This window comes from Culicoides brevitarsis, unplaced genomic scaffold (assembly GCF_036172545.1).
Source record: "Culicoides brevitarsis isolate CSIRO-B50_1 unplaced genomic scaffold, AGI_CSIRO_Cbre_v1 contig_34, whole genome shotgun sequence".
NCBI classification, from domain to species: Eukaryota; Metazoa; Arthropoda; class Insecta; order Diptera; family Ceratopogonidae; genus Culicoides; species Culicoides brevitarsis.
The window spans coordinates 1-17487 of record NW_026973418.1 but is presented as its reverse complement, the minus strand read 5'-3'; the positions used below and the strand labels follow the sequence as shown (position 1 = coordinate 17487).

General features: G+C 34.1%; 8 protein-coding genes across 8 annotated transcripts; 5 read left to right on the top strand and 3 right to left on the bottom strand.

The window, feature by feature from the left end:
• The first annotated feature begins 51 nt into the window (after positions 1-51).
• LOC134836475 (PAN2-PAN3 deadenylation complex catalytic subunit PAN2-like) lies at positions 52-5869 on the top strand. The gene is made up of 17 exons (XM_063851679.1): positions 52-159; positions 234-359; positions 505-651; positions 885-986; positions 1044-1234; positions 1296-1495; positions 1555-1762; positions 1823-1962; positions 2031-2283; positions 2345-2445; positions 2506-2635; positions 2688-3027; positions 3086-3178; positions 3232-3581; positions 3643-3881; positions 3938-5166; positions 5230-5869. The coding sequence occupies exons 2-17, from the start codon at positions 302-304 to the stop codon at positions 5394-5396; spliced, it is 3948 nt and encodes a 1315-aa protein (XP_063707749.1). The 5' UTR covers positions 52-159; positions 234-301; the 3' UTR covers positions 5397-5869.
• A 373-nt stretch (positions 5870-6242) lies between these two features.
• On the bottom strand, positions 6243-7585 carry LOC134836471 (uncharacterized). The gene is made up of 2 exons (XM_063851674.1): positions 6490-7585; positions 6243-6441 (listed from the first exon to the last, which is right to left on the bottom strand). The coding sequence occupies exons 1-2, from the start codon at positions 7325-7327 to the stop codon at positions 6344-6346; spliced, it is 936 nt and encodes a 311-aa protein (XP_063707744.1). The 5' UTR covers positions 7328-7585; the 3' UTR covers positions 6243-6343.
• Positions 7586-8206: 621 nt separating this feature from the next.
• LOC134836469 (uncharacterized) lies at positions 8207-9502 on the top strand. The gene is made up of 2 exons (XM_063851672.1): positions 8207-8696; positions 8960-9502. The coding sequence occupies exons 1-2, from the start codon at positions 8486-8488 to the stop codon at positions 9292-9294; spliced, it is 546 nt and encodes a 181-aa protein (XP_063707742.1). The 5' UTR covers positions 8207-8485; the 3' UTR covers positions 9295-9502.
• On the bottom strand, positions 9501-10837 carry LOC134836468 (flap endonuclease 1-like). Its single transcript, XM_063851671.1, has 2 exons — positions 10650-10837; positions 9501-10586 (listed from the first exon to the last, which is right to left on the bottom strand). Exons 1-2 carry the CDS (start codon positions 10729-10731, stop codon positions 9523-9525), a joined length of 1146 nt encoding a protein of 381 aa, XP_063707741.1. The 5' UTR covers positions 10732-10837; the 3' UTR covers positions 9501-9522.
• Positions 10838-11341: 504 nt separating this feature from the next.
• On the top strand, positions 11342-14570 carry LOC134836465 (protein DEK-like). Its single transcript, XM_063851668.1, has 8 exons — positions 11342-11409; positions 11677-11767; positions 12077-12993; positions 13061-13274; positions 13333-13466; positions 13535-13618; positions 13678-13746; positions 13806-14570. Exons 1-8 carry the CDS (start codon positions 11407-11409, stop codon positions 13818-13820), a joined length of 1527 nt encoding a protein of 508 aa, XP_063707738.1. The 5' UTR covers positions 11342-11406; the 3' UTR covers positions 13821-14570.
• Positions 14571-15417: 847 nt separating this feature from the next.
• LOC134836464 (upstream stimulatory factor 2-like) lies at positions 15418-16011 on the top strand. The gene has a single exon (XM_063851667.1). It carries the CDS (start codon positions 15526-15528, stop codon positions 15970-15972), a length of 447 nt encoding a protein of 148 aa, XP_063707737.1. The 5' UTR covers positions 15418-15525; the 3' UTR covers positions 15973-16011.
• An 89-nt stretch (positions 16012-16100) lies between these two features.
• Positions 16101-16969, bottom strand: LOC134836463 (small ribosomal subunit protein uS13). The gene is made up of 3 exons (XM_063851666.1): positions 16870-16969; positions 16461-16646; positions 16101-16402 (listed from the first exon to the last, which is right to left on the bottom strand). The coding sequence occupies exons 1-3, from the start codon at positions 16870-16872 to the stop codon at positions 16133-16135; spliced, it is 459 nt and encodes a 152-aa protein (XP_063707736.1). The 5' UTR covers positions 16873-16969; the 3' UTR covers positions 16101-16132.
• A 34-nt stretch (positions 16970-17003) lies between these two features.
• Positions 17004-17475, top strand: LOC134836472 (2-hydroxyacyl-CoA lyase 1-like; the record flags this gene model as incomplete). Its single annotated transcript, XM_063851675.1, has 2 exons — positions 17004-17189; positions 17253-17475. Coding segments are annotated over exons 1-2 (274 nt in total), but the record flags the coding sequence as incomplete, so codon positions are not given.
• Between the last annotated feature and the right edge of the window lie 12 nt (positions 17476-17487).

Genomic DNA, 17487 nt, shown 5'->3' with positions numbered 1-17487 from the left:
CGCGGAAAACTGTCTGTTGCCTTCGTCAAAAACAAACTGCAACTTTAGTACGAGAAAAGATAGTAGTTTGGAAGAGCTTTGTGTTTACTTGCTGTTGTAAATATTTAAAAAAATGTCCAATTGGTTCTTAAGATTTAGTTTGGAGTACTGAGAGCAAGCGTAAGTTGTTGGCGAAAGCGTGTTTCAGTCATGGTTTCATTGAGAAAGCCCTGTAAATCCGTTTAATATTGCAGTGTGTGTTGTAATGCGATCGTGTCGTCGTCTGAAATTTGGCATTTAATTTACGCTTGAATGGACTACAATGGACTACCTTTATGAGACGATTACCGTGAGCGAGAGTATCCTGACGACGCTTCCAAGTGAGTTTAGTTGTTCTGCTTTCGCGTTTTTCGCATTACAATTGAGGCCAAAATACGCAATCATTTTCTTTCTTTTTTCATCATCATCGTCGTCGTCGTCGTCGTCTATTTTGCACATACGATGTATGTACATTCAACAACGCAGTACCACAGACAGAGTACTTCAATATAGGCCAAGGGGAATCGGAGCTTGAGGAGCTCGGAACGATATTAGCAGATGGCGGAGATCGTTTTGGCGTGTCAACTGTGCACTTTGATCCCATCGAAGAGCTCATCTGGATGGGAAATCAAGGTAAGATGTCATTCGCAAACGATTCATGTCAAGTTTTTGCCGTGACCTCTACTTTTTTGTTTTACAACAAACAACACACGGCGCTGTGTGACGTACAATCATATGTGAACATATGTTCTCTTTCTATTCGTCTTCACTGTTGTATTTTTAATTATTTATTTGTTATTTTCTTTTCATTGTCACTCGTCGCTGATCTGAATTTAAATATGTATTATTATCGTATTTGTTTGTAGGCGGGCATGTGACGTCATACTATGGACCCGAAATGCAAAAATATACCTCGTTTCAAGTACATCCTAATGAGCCTGTGCGACAAATTGCCTTTCTTAATGATGGTAAACTTTCAATTTTTTTTTATTTTTGAAAAAAAAAATATTTTTTTCCTGTTTTAGGAATCCTTTGTCTTACGGATACAAGTTTACGCTATCAGTTACGTCGAGGAATCCCCAAAAAAACGCATCGCTCTAAAAATATGTTAAGTACCCTGTGCATGTTGAGTACAAATCACGATCGATTGCTCATCGGAGGACATCAAGAGCAATTGATCGAGTTTGATCTTAATACCTTTACAGAAACATCATCTGTGAGTTTCGAGTTTTTTCTCTAAATAACATGAAATCATCAAAATTTTACTTTTTTTTTAGATTTCGTTAGGTATAGATGGTTGTGCTGTGTTACGATCACACTCAAGGTATCTTTGTTGCGGAAACGCATTCGGGCAAATTTCCTTAAGAGATCCAAATACATATAACGAAGAACATGTCATTAGCACACATTCTGGAAGTTTATCGGATTTCGATGTGCAGGGAAATTATCTTATTTCATGCGGGTACAGTGATGGAAGGTATTAAACTATTTTTTTTTTATTTGTTTTTCAAAAATTAAGACAAATTTTTATTTTAGACATGGAAAACTCATTGCCGATCGACATCTTTTAGTGTACGATTTACGAATGCATCGATTAATTTCGCCCATTTATACAGCAATTGATCCGTTTTTGTTGCATTTCCTTCCATTACATTGTCAGCGGCTTGCTGTTGTATCTCCTCTTGGGCAATTACAGCTTGTAGATACCGTTGAATTGAGTAAACCGAGAATTTGCATGTATCAAGTAAGTTTTCTTTGAAAGCAAAAAAAAAAAATTTTTTTTTTGAACGAAATTTTCTTTAAGATAAACACGTCGGGTGCTCAATGTCTCTCCTTCGACATTTCATCTACGACTCAAGCAATGGTATTTGGCGATCAAGCTGGCAAAATTAATTTAGTTGGATCAATTGGACTTGTTCAACCAAAGTTCAATGGTTATTCAAGGTATGTTAATATAATTTTTTTTTTTTTAGAAAAATCAAAAAAATTATATTTTTTCATTAAATTTTTAGACCAACAGAATTTGCAGATCCAATTCAACCTCTTCCATTTGTACCTATCAACGATTACAGCTTCCCAATGGCGTCGATTCCTCTTCCTAAAGTATCTTCCGAACATGAGAAGTTGTCGAGTGATATGCCGGAGGATCTTATGAGACATCAACATCTCAAACCGAAACCCATTGACGCTGAAATCCTCGAAAACATGAAGATGAAAGGCCCTATTGGCTATGCACTCAATCCGAAAAAGACAATTAGAAATATTGTAAGTTCAATTTTTACATAAAATTTTTAATTTTTGAATATTCAAAACATTTTTTTTGTAGATTCCATACTATCAACATTCATTACAAAACGATCAAGTTATGACTCCAATCAATAAAGCGAAGACGAATCATGAAAATGGCATCAAAATGATACCGAAAAGGTATTTTTTTTTTTCATCTACAATTGATGATTAAACGATTTTTATCATTTTTGGTTACAGATATCGCAAGGCTGAAATCAAATTTAGTAAAGTTGGAACGCAAGACATCGATTACGACAAGTACAATCAAACAGACTTCATTGGATTAGAGGCAATTTTACCGAATGCTTATTGCAATCCGATGTTACAAGTATGTAAATTTCATTTTCTTATTGAATTCCTCTAACTTTTTTCTCTTTCAGGTTCTGTATTTTATCAATCCGTTACGAAAAATGCTCCTTTCACATTCGTGCAATCGTGAGCATTGCATTTCGTGTGAACTGGGTTTCTTGTTTCACATGTTCGATATTTCTTCGCCTCCAAACCCTCCATGTCAAGCAAGCAACTTTTTGCGTGTTTTTCGTACAGTACCTGAAGCCTCCGCATTGGGGCTAATATTGTCGGATCGCAATACCGACAATGGGCATAACTTGCTAAGTTTGATTCAGAATTGGAATCGATTTGTATTGCATCAAATTCATAACGAAACAATGGAAAGTAATGGGAAACGGAAACATACAACGTCGGAAACGCTCTCAACGAGTAAGTTTGTTTTGTGAGTTTTTAAAGGCATTTTATGTCAAGTTGAAATTTGTTTCAGGCTCCGACCACACGGATCCCAGTGAGACAAGCGAATCTATAAAAGTCAATGGAGTGCAGAAACGGATACGAAATGTCAGCGGATCAGATGAGAGTGAGTGAAAATTTCTCTGAAATTGACAATTTTATTCAAATATTGCGTTTTAGATCAAAAGACAACTAACGAAAATACGCCTGAAAATAATATCGGACAAGAACGAGTCGAAGATGTTTCAGGCATCAGTCAATTGTTTGGCACAAAACAAGATTGCGTTCATCGATGTTTAAAATGCAACGAAGAGAATGTCAAGTCTACGATACAAATGGTCTGCAACCTTTTATATACACCCCCGAAAACGACATCGACGAGTAAAGATGCCTCCAATTCGCTAACGAACGGAAGCAGTGAGACAACAACATTTAAAAAAGTTCTTGAATCATCGCTTTGTTTCGACAAAACAACTCCTGCATGGTGCGAATCTTGCAAAAAATTTACTCCAACGAATCAGAAATCAAAGGTAATGCGTTTTAAATTCTGATTGAAAAAAGAAAATTTTTCATCAAAAATCATCTTTTTAGGTACGAGAAATGCCGAATATCTTAGCAGTAAATACGGGACTCGATAATGAACGTCATCTGGAATATTTGCGTTTGATAACAGGTCATACAAGCACGACTCCCACGAATGGAATCTCAGATATAGGTGCAGGCGCCTCTCCAACAAATGGGCTATTTCGTCCTACAAATGGCATTCTCAAGCAATGTCGATATGGAACGCATTGTTCACGCATTGATTGTCATTTTGCACATCCCGAAAGGTGAATATTTATTCTTTTCTCAATTTTCTTTTTTCATAAATTGAGCAATATTTTAGAAAATCGCCCTGTTTAAATACGAATCAATTGACATCCCTCATCAACAATACAAATAACAATAATAACAGTGGAAAATTGAATGCATGGTTCCCATTGAGTTTCACGATGGAAGTTAATTCTGAAGGGCAAGTAGAAATAAGTAACGAAATAACAGCAGAAAACACTCAAATGACGTCGAGCTCATCATCAACAACAACGACAAATGGAATATCGTCGAAATTGGAATACATGAAAATCGAAGAAAGTATAAAAAATTCAGAGACTGAACAGAAAAATGGACATGTCGAAAAAGTTACCAAAAATGGAGAAGAAAAAGAAAATTTGGAAGAAGAGGTAAAGAGTGAAGAAGCATCAACAAAGTCGAAAAACTATGCTCTCACTGCCGTCGTTTGTCACATCGATGAAGGAACCCATCGTAACCTCGTTGCCTTGATAAATGTCGACAAATCGTATCATGAACTCAAGACTGCAAAAACTTCCTCGTCAAATCTTTCCGCTGAAACGCGTTGGTATCTCTTCAATGACTTCACCGTATCTCCTGTTTCAGTAAATGAAGCTGTTTGGTTTACATTCGATTGGAAAATTCCAACTATCTGTTATTACACAGCTACAGATGCAACAGCGTCGAAAATCGAAGACTTGAATGACTATGTGAATCCAATGACTTTTGAATTGTTTAAAGAACCGTTGAGTGAAATGCCGCCTCCCGCGATATCAGATGACAAACAAGTTATTTGTAAACCGCCAACGGAACCATTTCCCGCAGGATATCTCGTCGCTATGGATGCTGAATTCGTTACACTCAATCAGGAAGAAAATGAAATTCGTGCAGATGGAAAGATGTCGACGATAAAACCAAAATTGCAAAATGCCGCACGCATCACGTGCATTCACGGACAAGGCCCACACGAAGGACAACCCTTTATGGATGATTACATTTCCACGCACGAGCAAGTTGTCGATTATCTCACGAAATATTCCGGAATAAAGCCCGGCGATTTGGATGCCCATTTCAGTAATAAACGACTGACGACACTCAAAAAATCATATCAAAAATTAAGATATTTGGTCGATTCGGGCGTCATTTTCGTCGGGCACGGATTGCGAAACGACTTTCGCGTGATCAATATGATTGTGCCGGCAGAACAAATTGTCGACACGGTTTACCTATTCCATATTCCTCATTATCGCATGATCTCACTGAGATTCTTAGCATGGCACTTTTTAGGTAAGTTTTTGAATTATTTTTCATGAGAAACAAAAAAAAAATTAATGGTAAAACTTTTTTTAGGCATAAAAATTCAATCAGAAACACACGATTCTATTGAAGATGCTCGTACAGCATTACTTTTATACAAACATTACCTACATTTAAAGGCAAGAAATGCTTTAAGTTTAGCGATAAGTAATTTATATGACATTGGAATGCAGTTGATGTGGAAAGTACCGAACAATTAACCCTATTGTTGGTGCATTTTGAAACTCTATTTCATGTGTGGATGCGTGTGATTTTTTTTTTATTTTTAAAAAAATGGAAGCGAAATGTATTTTTCGTTTCTCATACTTTACACAATTAAAAAAAAAACTTAGGTTTTAAGTATAAAAGTGAGATAATAGAGTTAAAAAGATAATTTTAAGTCTTTTTTGTTAAAATATTTTGTATCCTAGCTTATTTTTCCATTGTTTTTTTTTTACAAAGTTGTTCATTTTTTAATTTAAATTTAAAAAGCAAGTCTTTCTGAAAAATGAAAAGAAAAAAATAATAAACATTTGTAATGATGAATTGAAGAAAACAAAAAGTGAAAAAATCAAAGTATTACTATTAGGCAGCTAATTAATTTATTTTTTTACACGAAAATAATATTTCCGGTCAAAAACTATTATTTATCTACTTATGAAATTTGTTTAATTTGAACTGAATGAAATATTTCCCGCACACAAGAAAAAAAAATAGACTTTATTTTTATAGAAACTTTAAAAAGTAAAAAGTGAAAGAATGAAACAAAATATTCAAAAAACTAACACGAAAAACCAACAAAATATTAAAAAGAAAAAAAAAACATTTGATATACTCTATTTAAAATTATAATTTCATGAATGATATTTTTGATGAAAAAAAGGTGAAAATTTGTTCAGACAAAAAAAAAATGACATACAAAATCAATTATTGAATGAAAAAGAATAAAAAGTGATAAAGTCGTGTACTTAATTTGAATGAAAAAGTAAAGTGTTTCAATTGGATTTGGGATTTTTTGAGTAAAAGTCGTAAGTTGAATATATTTTTGGATGTAATAAACATCCGTCTTTATTCCAATTATATATCAACATCTATGTTCAACATTGAAAACAGGACTACAATATATTTATTCTCACCTACTATCATCTAAATTTTACTAAATTGCCTTTTATCGTCGAATAAGCCGATGTTTTTTCGTCTCTGGACTACAATTCTCGTCTTCTTCGTTTAATGCTTCAAAGGATTGTCGTCGAAAATCGATTGTATCTGCAAAAAATTTGTCAAATTCATGCTTCAATTAAACTTTTTTCTTACCTTTTAGAAGATATTGATTGTGTCCCATCGTTGCAGGAACTGAGGATCTCCTATCAAATTTGCTCGAAACACATGAAGTCTCATTTAATGCGATGCCTGTTGTACATTCGTTATTTCCCTCTGCTGATGTTGATCCCTGTTGATCAGAAGAAGTTGTAGTAATAGAGACGCGTGGTTGTAAAACTTTTGAATCGCGTTTCTTTTGGGGTGTCGCAGAATTACTCGCATTGCTAACACGTCGTGTTGCATAATCATGTAACGAAGACGTCTTTTCATCGGAATCCTGCGAAGGTGCATTAAACTCCTTCGATACGTCGATTATGGCACGAACAAGGAGAAACAACAAACTCGCAAGAAACACATAAATGAGTGCAAAATCGAGAGGCGTTCTATCGCCCATCTGAATACGAACTTTCGGACTGCGTGACGATCCTTTGCAGTTTTTGCAATTAAATTTGAAATCGTTTACCTTTGTCAAACCGCATGGGTTCTTGTACAAGAGTGCGTGAATTTTGTTACAATGATGTTCGTATTGCAGGAAAGTCGAGAGAAATTCGCGATGCTTCACGAGAAAACGTTCCTGCTCGAGCAAATAGTTTTGGTGCGCAATTTGCGACGCCATTTCCGCCCGTTCCTTCTTGCGAATCTTCTCCTGTTTGATGACATCTCGGAAAAAACTCGCGACAAAGATCAAAACGATGAAAATGAGCGTCTGAGCGAATTGCTTTATCATCTTTTGATTGCGGAAACTATTGTTGACGGTGCTCGCAGGACGAATATTACTACTATTATCATGATGATTGGCATCCTTACTTACAACCTCATTTGTCGATATCATTTTTTTTTTTCACTCAATTAATAATAAATGTTTTCAATTCAATTGTTTGACGCTCTCCACGGAAAGGTAAATCAATTATTTATTTGCAGATGCTTCAGTTCTCAGCAGATTGCCTTATTTTTAACTTTTAACTACTAATTTTGGTCTCACTCTCGTCATTGATTCCGACAAGTTGTGAGTGTTATCCATCATTTGGGCAGGAGAAAAATTTTAGGCGCAACAGGAATCGATAATTGGCGAAAATTATACCGTAATTGATTTTTTTTGTTTGTGTAAAGTGTTTTGCCTATATCGAACTTCAAGGTGACATGTAATGTAAATGAATGGAAAAACCTCGAAGGAAAAATGTCAAAAGTGACATTTAAAAGTTTTCCGCAAACAGTTGAAAATTGATCAAAATGAAAATTTAATTTTTTTAATAGAAAAAATTGTCGTTCAAACAAAATTCGCTTAACGATTTTATTCAACTTATTGTTTTATGTAAAGCTCATTGCATACCAAATTCAATTAAAAATTAACAAATAAATTGAAAATTTAATGAATTGAAAAATTAAAAAGAAATTATGGGAAAAAAAATAACTCAAAATTTTATTGTATTTTTTAAGACAAAAAGTATAATTTTTACTTTTATTATTTTAAGTTTTTAACAAATTTACTTTATAAAATTTCACAAAATAAAAATTTAAGTCAAAACATGATTAAAAACTTAAATTTTATTAAATTTTATTTGAATGAAAATAATCCTCGGAACAATACAAACAGCATTCCAATACGAATTATTGCACTTCTTGTTCGTTTTTTTTACGAATCGATTAAAAATGGAAGTAAAGTATTACGATCGTCGATAATTTTTTTCCCTCCGAAAATTTCTCAAAATTCAATTCTTCTCAGAAGAAAAACTTAACATTAAAATAATATTTTTTTTTTAAATCAAAAATTATTTATATTTAAAACGAAAAAAGTATATCGCGTTCTACAAACTCTTCGATATACCATATGACATAAGAGATTCGGTTATTTTGTTTACGATTTTCGTGCATTCGTCGTTTGCCTTCTATACCAAACACACATTGGCTGCCCATTTGAATACAATTAGTCGTACAAGAACTCGCACGAAAGTGAAATTATCGTCGAAATTTGTTGCGTTTTGTGTTAAAAATGACTGAAAAGGTGTACACAAATGGCTTCCACAAAAATGGAAATGCAAATCCGAAGAAGCGTCTTTTCGACAACAGCAGCTGGACAACAACGACGGAACAGAGTACGAGGAAATTAGGTGAACAAGATGCAACTTCCTCAAATGTCGTAGGTGTCGTCGTATGGTTGCTTGTGTTGACAATCGTTATTGCTAAATTTGCATTGTATATCGGTGAGAAATTAATTCCTTCCTTAATTCTTTTCGGATTGACCGAATTCTTTAAAAAATGAATCTTGTTTGTTCGTGTGTTGTATGGAAGATGCATGATTTAAATACTATTTATTTTTAAACCACACACACACATCAACAGAGTTACGGATGATTTCATCGCGTTAATTATTGTTTTATGGATTTGTGATGTGTGTTTGGTGATAAAAACAGATGATATTTGAAAATATTTACATTTTTTTGTATGCGTGTCGTTTTTTTTGTAGGTATGGAAAACATATCATTCAAAGACCTTGGACAATCGTTGCAACAATCGCTACATCATCAAGCAGCCAATATGTATGAGAAAATGTCTTTGATACGAATTAATCTCACAAATGTCATCGCTTGTGCATTTATCGGATTCTTCGTGACAGTTTTTTCTTGGATGATTGTCTATTTGGATAGCGATGTGCCTGGCGTGAATCCCCCAACGCCTTTATCGCCGCGAAAAAACAAGACTGGCTATCAACTTCACGTGAAACATCAATATTCTTTGGGTTATTTGATGACAATCTTGAACGGATTTGCTGTTTTCATGTTTTTGCTGATTGGAAGTTAAATTTCGATCAATTGTTTCTATGTACTACCGTTGAAGTATTTTGCTTTTGTATGAGTTCAAATTATTTTTTAAGCCATATCTAGATGTGTAAGCACTCTTGAATCCTATTGCCTTAGTTGATAATTATTTATTATGTTACTTACATTGTACTCAATAAGGTTGCCTTTTAACGCGTTTTAAGCCTTGTAAGAAAATAAACAAAAAAATATTGTGAAAAAAATATGCAATTTATTTTGGTTTTCGACTTCCTTTTGCGCCTCCTTTGAGTTTCTTCGCGGATTCCTTTTTGACATCTGCTATAGATTTGCGTTTCTGATTCGGAGTAGTTGATGGCAAAACCTTGAAAAACGAATCCAATCTTCCTTGTGTTCCCGTGCTTCGACATTTCATGAGTTTTTGTGCTCCCGAACGAACTCGTTGTTCATTGAATTGTCTATCGCCGCACAAAAACTTCACAAGCCCTTCCTCATCAGGTTCTGTCCATTTTAGTTCAATTTCCTCGGGATTTGCGATTTCTGGGTTTTTAAATAAAGCTCTTGCCTGTTCGTAATTCCAATTTTCGGGCACAATAAACTTCTTTTGATCAATATTTTCAAGGATTTTTTCAATTGAACGATATTTTGTCACAAGTTCAATTGCCTTCTTTGGCCCAATTCCTTTGATGCTTTCGCAATAATCGCAACCTAACAAGATACAAAGATCGACGAATTCATCTTCGTTAAGCTCCAATCCTTTAAGAACTCTATCGTGATAGTACTCTTGAATTGGCATTTTGCGTGCTTCGGAGAATGTTAAATGACGTAATAGAATTGTCGAACCGAATGTCAAGGCATCCATATCCTCCGTTGCAGTTGCATAAACTTTTCCCGCTTTTACCAATGCGGCACACTGCGCTTCCGCCTCACAGGGTGCTTCGACGTATGGAATACCCATGAGTTTCAGGAGTTGTTTTGCCTCCTCACAATGATCTCTTGTGACTTTTACAAGACGACGATTGAATTTATCCATTTCCGCAGCGTCGCCTGCTTCGGTTGCCTTATCCAAAGCTTTTTGGGCTTCATTTCGTTTCTCCGCTCGTTTTACGAGTTCGCCCGACTTCATTTCTGGAGGTTTTCCGTCAAAAACGTACACGGGTTTGATCCCATTCTCCAAAAGACGAATGCTTCGATAGAACGTTCCCATCAAATGAGATGTCGGTTCGCCATCAACAGATGTTAGCTGAGCTCCTTCTGATCGCACAGCAATTAAAAATTGATAAAGACACATACTTGCGTCGATCGCAACTTTACGACCTGAAAACAAGAAAAATTGCTTAAAAGATTTTCGGATGAGACAAAAAAAGAAATTAAACAAACCAAAAAAGTTTTTCATCTCCATCTCTTTCAAGGCAAATGGAGCAACATCTGCAATTAACTTTGAAAGGCCTAAAATACCCATGGTGATCGTTGATGAAAGTTTTGAGGCTTTTTTACAACAAATTAAAAAGAAAATATAAGCAGCAGAAATTTAAATTTGAAATCCGAAGAGTTTGGATGGCGGGAAATGTCAAAGCTTGAGTCGCCTTTATTTAATTGTCGTCTATCAGGGACCAAAAAAATATGTAAAAATTATAACATTCAAATATTTAACCTTTTTGTACATTATTAAACAAAACCAAATATTTTCAACATATTTCAACCATTTTTTGACAATTTTAATATTCTGTTTTTTAAAAATTGAAATTTTTTGAATTTTTAAAAAATTTTTGAAGTTTACGAAAAATTAAAATTTTGTAATTTTTCATAAAGTTTTAAAAGTTTTCATTTTGAAATTAAAATTTTTTCCCATAATTTTTTTATTAAATTTTTCATTACTTTCATATATTCAGTAAATACAACATACAATTTAATTTTTATGAAATTATTTTTTTTTCGTCTCTTTTAATAAATTTTGGAAATGCTTAAAAAAAAACTCTCAAAATAAAAAATTTTTCAGTTTTGCTTTTTTTTGAATTGCATAAAACAAAATCGGAGTATGGAGCTTTTTTGATTTTTTATCACCCTGTGACGTCTCTCATCGTTTGTCGCAAGTCTTTGTAATATAAGTGACGCCAGAGAAGCAAAATAAAGAAAAATGGTAAGAAAATCCGTGAAATACTTGAAAATTTCGGATCAAAACAGCGGATAAGTGTTTTGCAAATGCCTTTGATGCATAATTCGAAAAAATCTTTGGAAAAAAACACGTATTTCCACGTTAAAATGTATTAAAAACAATCGCATATTTTGATGCCTTCATATTTTCTGTACCTATTTATACATATGCGTATATGTATTTACTACTTTGTGCATATAGAAAAAAAAAATAATAAATCATGATTCTTATTCGAAAAATCCCTCTTTTTAGGCGGATGAGACGAAGAATAACGTTGATACCAAATCTGCCGAAGACGAGAAGAAGGTAGAGGAAGAAGAAAATCCCAAAAAAACAGAAGAAGGTGAGAAATTCATTGTAGAGCAGTTGTTTGGAATGCTGAGTGACATTGTGCATGTGTCGCGTTCGATTCCCGGAAAAAAAATGCCATTAAATTTGATAAGAATTTTCTCTTTACCCTTGACCGATGTTCTCAAACTGACTTTTTCGATGAGTTAGTTTGTTGGTAAAATCAAGGAACATTAATTTCTCAGTCCATTCATTTACAACGTACATCAGTGTTGCATCTGATTCCAACAGAGAAAACAAATTTTTACCCAAAAAGTCATTCACGATTTCTAAAATGAGACTTTTTTACACATTTTTTTTTTAGCGAAAGAAGATGAAAAGGATGAAAAAGCAAAAAATGGTGAACAAGCGGATGCAAAATCTGGCGACGAAGATGCAAAAGACGAAGAAAAATCCGACGGGGGAGACGAAGAAGATGAAGAGAAAGAAAAGAAAAAGGCTCCGGTAACTCCAAAGAAACCCTTACCGACTTTCAAAGGCAAAGGCAAACATTTGACGGATATTGAACTGATCGATGTCAACATCACAAACACCAAAGCAGACCATTTGTCTGTTCTGCATTCTATCGTTTACGAAGATCCGGGCAACATTAAGTTCATTAAGAAGAATTTGCGACGTTTTAATGGATTTGATTTCGATGCAAAATCTGAAGAGTATACACGTCGATTGGAAGCAGCGAAGAAATACGAACAAAGTAAACTCGCATTGATTGCCGACGTGTTATTGCTCAACGACAAAGGCACCGTAGATGAGTTAAGTGAACGCATTTTGACATTCCTCTTGAAGCCCGAAGGCGGAAAAGCAAAAGCAGATGACAATTCGGAGGAAGATGAAGAAGCCGAAGAGGAAGAAGAAGAAGAAGATGAGGAAAAACCTGCGAAGAAAGCGAAACGCCCTGAACCGAAAAAAGCCGCAAGTCGATCATCTGCAGGGCGCCCTCAACGCGCAACAGCAGGAAGAAACTCTTCAAAGTTATCTTCATACGTTGACTATGAATCGGATGAGGAAGAAGAAGAAGTGCCCGCTGTCAAACGTAAACGCGGCAAGAACGACTCTGATAGCGGATCAGATTACAACCCTTCAGCAGGCAGCGATTCGGATGCCGGAAAGAAAAAAGGCAGTAGAGCATCAGCTCGTGGCGCCGGAAGACGTAGTAGATACGATGAGAGTGAATCCGAAGAAGAGGAATCTGAGGATATCAGTGATGAGGATTTCAGTGAAGTAAGTCCTGAAAAAAAAAACTCAAAAAATCATTAAAATTCTGATGAAATTCTTTTGTACATTACAGGAGGAAGCTCCGAAAAGAAAAAGACAACGCACTGCACCCCCATCACGCGGAAGAAGTGCTCGTCAATCAGCACGCAAACGTCGACGTGATAGTTATTCTGACGAAGAAGAATCTGAAGAAGTCAGTGAATTCAGTGAAGATGATGATAGTGATGCACCCAAAAAATCCAAGGGATCAAAAGGCAAAGCAAATAATAAAGCTTCAGCGGGAAGAGGTATTTTCTCTTGGAAATGCTTTAGATTTGAAAAATTTAATTTAAAATTCTATTACAGGTCGCCCAAAACGTGGATCAGGCAAGAAAAAGGCCAAGGAAGTATCATCTGAAGAAGAGGAAGATGATGTCGAAGATGAAGAAGAAGATGACGATGAACCATTAGCCTCTAAAAAGAAAGGAGGATATCCAACAGTATGTATTTATAACCTTTTTCCAAAAAAAAAAAGTTTGAAATTGAAGTCGAAAAATGTTATTTATAGGACGAAGAAATTCGAAAATACTTGAAAGAAGTACTTGACGATGCAGATTTGGAGGAAATAACAATGAAAACTGTATGCAAAAAGGTAAATTTTCTTCTTAATATCACAAAAAATTCAATTATAATCGATAATAATTTCCTCAGGTGTACGCAAAATACCCCGAACATGATTTAACATCCAAAAAAGATTTTATCAAGGCTACAGTCAAATCGGTATGTCATAAAATTTATTTCAATTTGTCCATAAACTAACATTTCCTTTGTACTTTTAGCTAATTGCCACATAAATAATACATACACACAAAAAGCTACAGTCGTAAACATACAAAAAAAATATTAAGGTGAAAAATTTAAGGATAACTGCAGAAGAAGAAAATGTGTCGTAATTTTGTATAATGATTAACAGAATTGCTTACTACCACTTATCAGATATAGTCCTTACAATTAATTTCTCAATGTAAACGTAGAATTATTTCGTTCAAAACACAGAAACATTAAGAAGGGAGCTCAAAAACTTTCAATATCTGCCTTGAGTACAAATAACAAAAATACAAAAAAAAAAAATATTCAAAGAAAATTTATAAATACGATGAAAAATTCCAAACAAAAATTTAGAAATGTAAGACAAAATTTATTTTCTTGGTCAAATTGGCTTAAGGGCAGACATTTTTACACATATAAGAGAGCAAACTACATCATTTTTTTTTTTCATTTCAAAACATAAAAATAGTCATGTAAAGGATAAAAATTCAGAATTAATTGGATTTTAAGTGTACATTCACAAAAAAAAACAGTTTAATATTAATAGTAACAATAATCAAGCATGTTCTTTTCTGTGTGTCGTTGTATAAACTAACAACTTTCGTCGATTTCGAGAAACTTGATAATATGTTTATTAATTTTAGGACGCATTTAACTTCTTCATTTCTTGCTAAAGTTATAAATAATTATAAGAGAAAGAAAAAAAAATTGTAAATTTATTATTTTTCGTTCGGGTACAAATGGCACAAGATTCGAACTTGGTTAGCACGTTTAAACAGAAAAAAAATCGTAAATGTAATTGTCAAATTATATTGATTCAAAAATAATATGAAAATAAATAATTATGATAAAAATTAAATTTAAAAATGTCTCTTTATTTATTTTTCTCATTTTTTTTTTACTTTTATTTATCGTAAGATTTTTTTCCAAAACACGAGTTTCATCAACTTTGTATCCTCAGCATTGATTTGAACTATTGATTGATCTATTTTAACATTTTGAGATAAAATTACAACTTTCGAAAAACTTTAGAAAAATTATTTTTTGAATTTTTAGGCCGCTCCAAATGAAACTCAATAGTTTTGTCCGATGCCCCATTTTAAATTCGAAAATCCAATGGGGCAAAATAAAAAAAAAAGTTAAAAATTTTATCAAAAATTACCGATTTTTGGTGTATTTTCATAATTTTTCAACAAATTTTCAAGAAAATTTTTCAATTTTTAGTAATTTTTGTATTCAAAATCGTATTTCAACATAAAATTTTCTTTAAAAAAAAATTCATGAATATTTTGACAGTTAATTTTTTGATTTTCATTTTTTTTTCAATTTTAATTATTTAAAACTTTTTTATTTTAAATCAATTTTTAATACACAAATATAAAAGTAAAAAACTCAAAACAACAAAAATATTGATAATCGATTAAAAATTTTTAAGAAATTTGGTAATTTGTATGAAAAAAAGCATTTCAAAATTTTTTATTTTTTTTTGCCCCCCCCAATTTTATTTCAAAAATTTTGGACAAAATTATTGAGATTCATTTGGAGCGGCCTAACTTATTTTTTTTAAATTATGGATTTCCAAATAGTAACGTGGATTTCAAATTTAAAGCTTTGAATTAACGTGAGTAAATTGTCAGCCATAAATCCGTAAACAAACACTTTTCTTTTTGTTTCGACTAATTATGGCTTTTTTTCACAAATCTTTCTGATTTTTGCATTTAATCCCACGTAATGTCGCTCAAGCAAGAACCTGAAGAAGAAGTCCCTCTCGACGAGTGCCAATTTTTCGACGAACCGCCCGAAGAGATTGAATACGAGTTTGTACCTCGTACCCATGATGATGAAGAGGAAGAACAACGACCTGCGAAACGTTCAAAAACGGGAGGAAGCGCAACCCGAAGAGTCTACCATAACGAAGTTGAACGTCAACGACGGAACAAAATCAATACTTGGATCACGGAGCTCGGAAAACTCGTAATGGATGACGATGATGACGACACGAAACAACCTGCGCTCTCGAAGATTCAAATTTTGGAGAAAGCTTGTCAGCAATTGGAGATGATTAAGAAGCGAAATCGTGAAGTACGATTCGATCTGAAACGAGCCGAATGTGAGTTGCGAATGCTGAGATCAGAGAATGAAAAGTTGAAGAAAGAATTAAATAAGACAGCTAAATGATACAAAAATTATGGAATAAATGAACGTAAATGTAGGAAAAGAAACGATGTTTTTCTCTTTTTTTTTTTTTTTGATGTTTTATTAGAAGATTCTCTAAAAAGATCGGCTTTAGAGAATTACAAATTGGATTTGTAGTTGTACAACAAACATGTTTATTTGTTTACTTTTTCTTGGATACACCAACAGTACGCCCACGTCGGCCTGTTGTTTTGGTGTGTTGACCACGAACACGAAGACCCCAATAATGACGCATACCGCGATGAGCACGGATTTTCTTCAATCGCTCCAAATCTTCACGCAATTTTGAGTCGACGTTCGATGAGGTCAATTGCGAATATTTGCCGTCAATGATATCCTTTTGTCTGTTCAAGAACCAATCGGGGATTTTGTATTGACGAGGGTTCGAGATGATCGTGACGATTTTCTCAACCTGCAATGAAAAGCATTTTAATAAATCACTTTTCGAAAAGTTTTTCGAGTAAACTTACCTCTTCATCAGTGCATTCTCCTGCGCGTTTGTTTTGGTCAACATCAGCTTTCTTCAAGACAACATTGGCATAACGACGTCCTACACCCTTGATGGCAGTCATGGCGATGGGAACTTTGCGTTTACCATCGATGTTCGTGCTCATAACACGAAGAATATGTTGAAACTTCTCTGGGATTACGAGAGACTGAAAAAAGAATCAAAAAAATTAACATCGTGTACATATGCCATACACATTCGTACACAAAAACTCCACGCGAACGCATGGCAAGTTGTCACAATCCGAATTTATTTGTGTGAATTTTCCGCATTTACTGTGCTTTTCCGTCGAAAATTTCATCACACATCGCAGCAATCGAATTCCGCGAAACTTTTCCATGCATTTTCACGGGAGTTTTCGCACTTCTTACCATTTTAAATCAAATTTAATCCGAATTGAAGTCAATCTTCAGTAAGAGACTGTCGGGAAAAGAGCGAGAAACGTCAAAAAATGACAAATCTTGACAAATGTCATCGTGCAAAATTCAGGGGGGCGAGATTCAAAGACATCTATGAGACGAATTGAGGGGTCAAAACAATGATATCAAGACGATAAGATAAAAATTGAACTTTATTACCTGATTTTCCGTGTTGAATTACGTGTCGTCTTTTCTTCATAGTCAACTAAAAAACAAGAAAAATGAGTGAAATTGATGGAAATACAATTTTAGCCCAAAGTCTCAAAGAACAGGTATTCTTTTAAATTCATTCAGTTCAATTAAAAAAGTTCAAAGTCCTTTTTCTTCCAAATTAGGGAATTGAATATGTTTTCGGTATCATTGGATATCCCGTGATCGAACTTTCGATGGCAATGCAAGCTGCTGGTTTAAAGTACATTGGAATGAGAAATGAACAATCAGCTTGTTATGCGGCTCAAGCAATTGGATATCTTACAGGAACGCCGGGTGTTTGTTTAGTTGTTTCGGGACCCGGATTGTTGCACGTTTGCGGAGGAATGGGAAATGCTCAAGCGAATTGTTGGCCCTTGA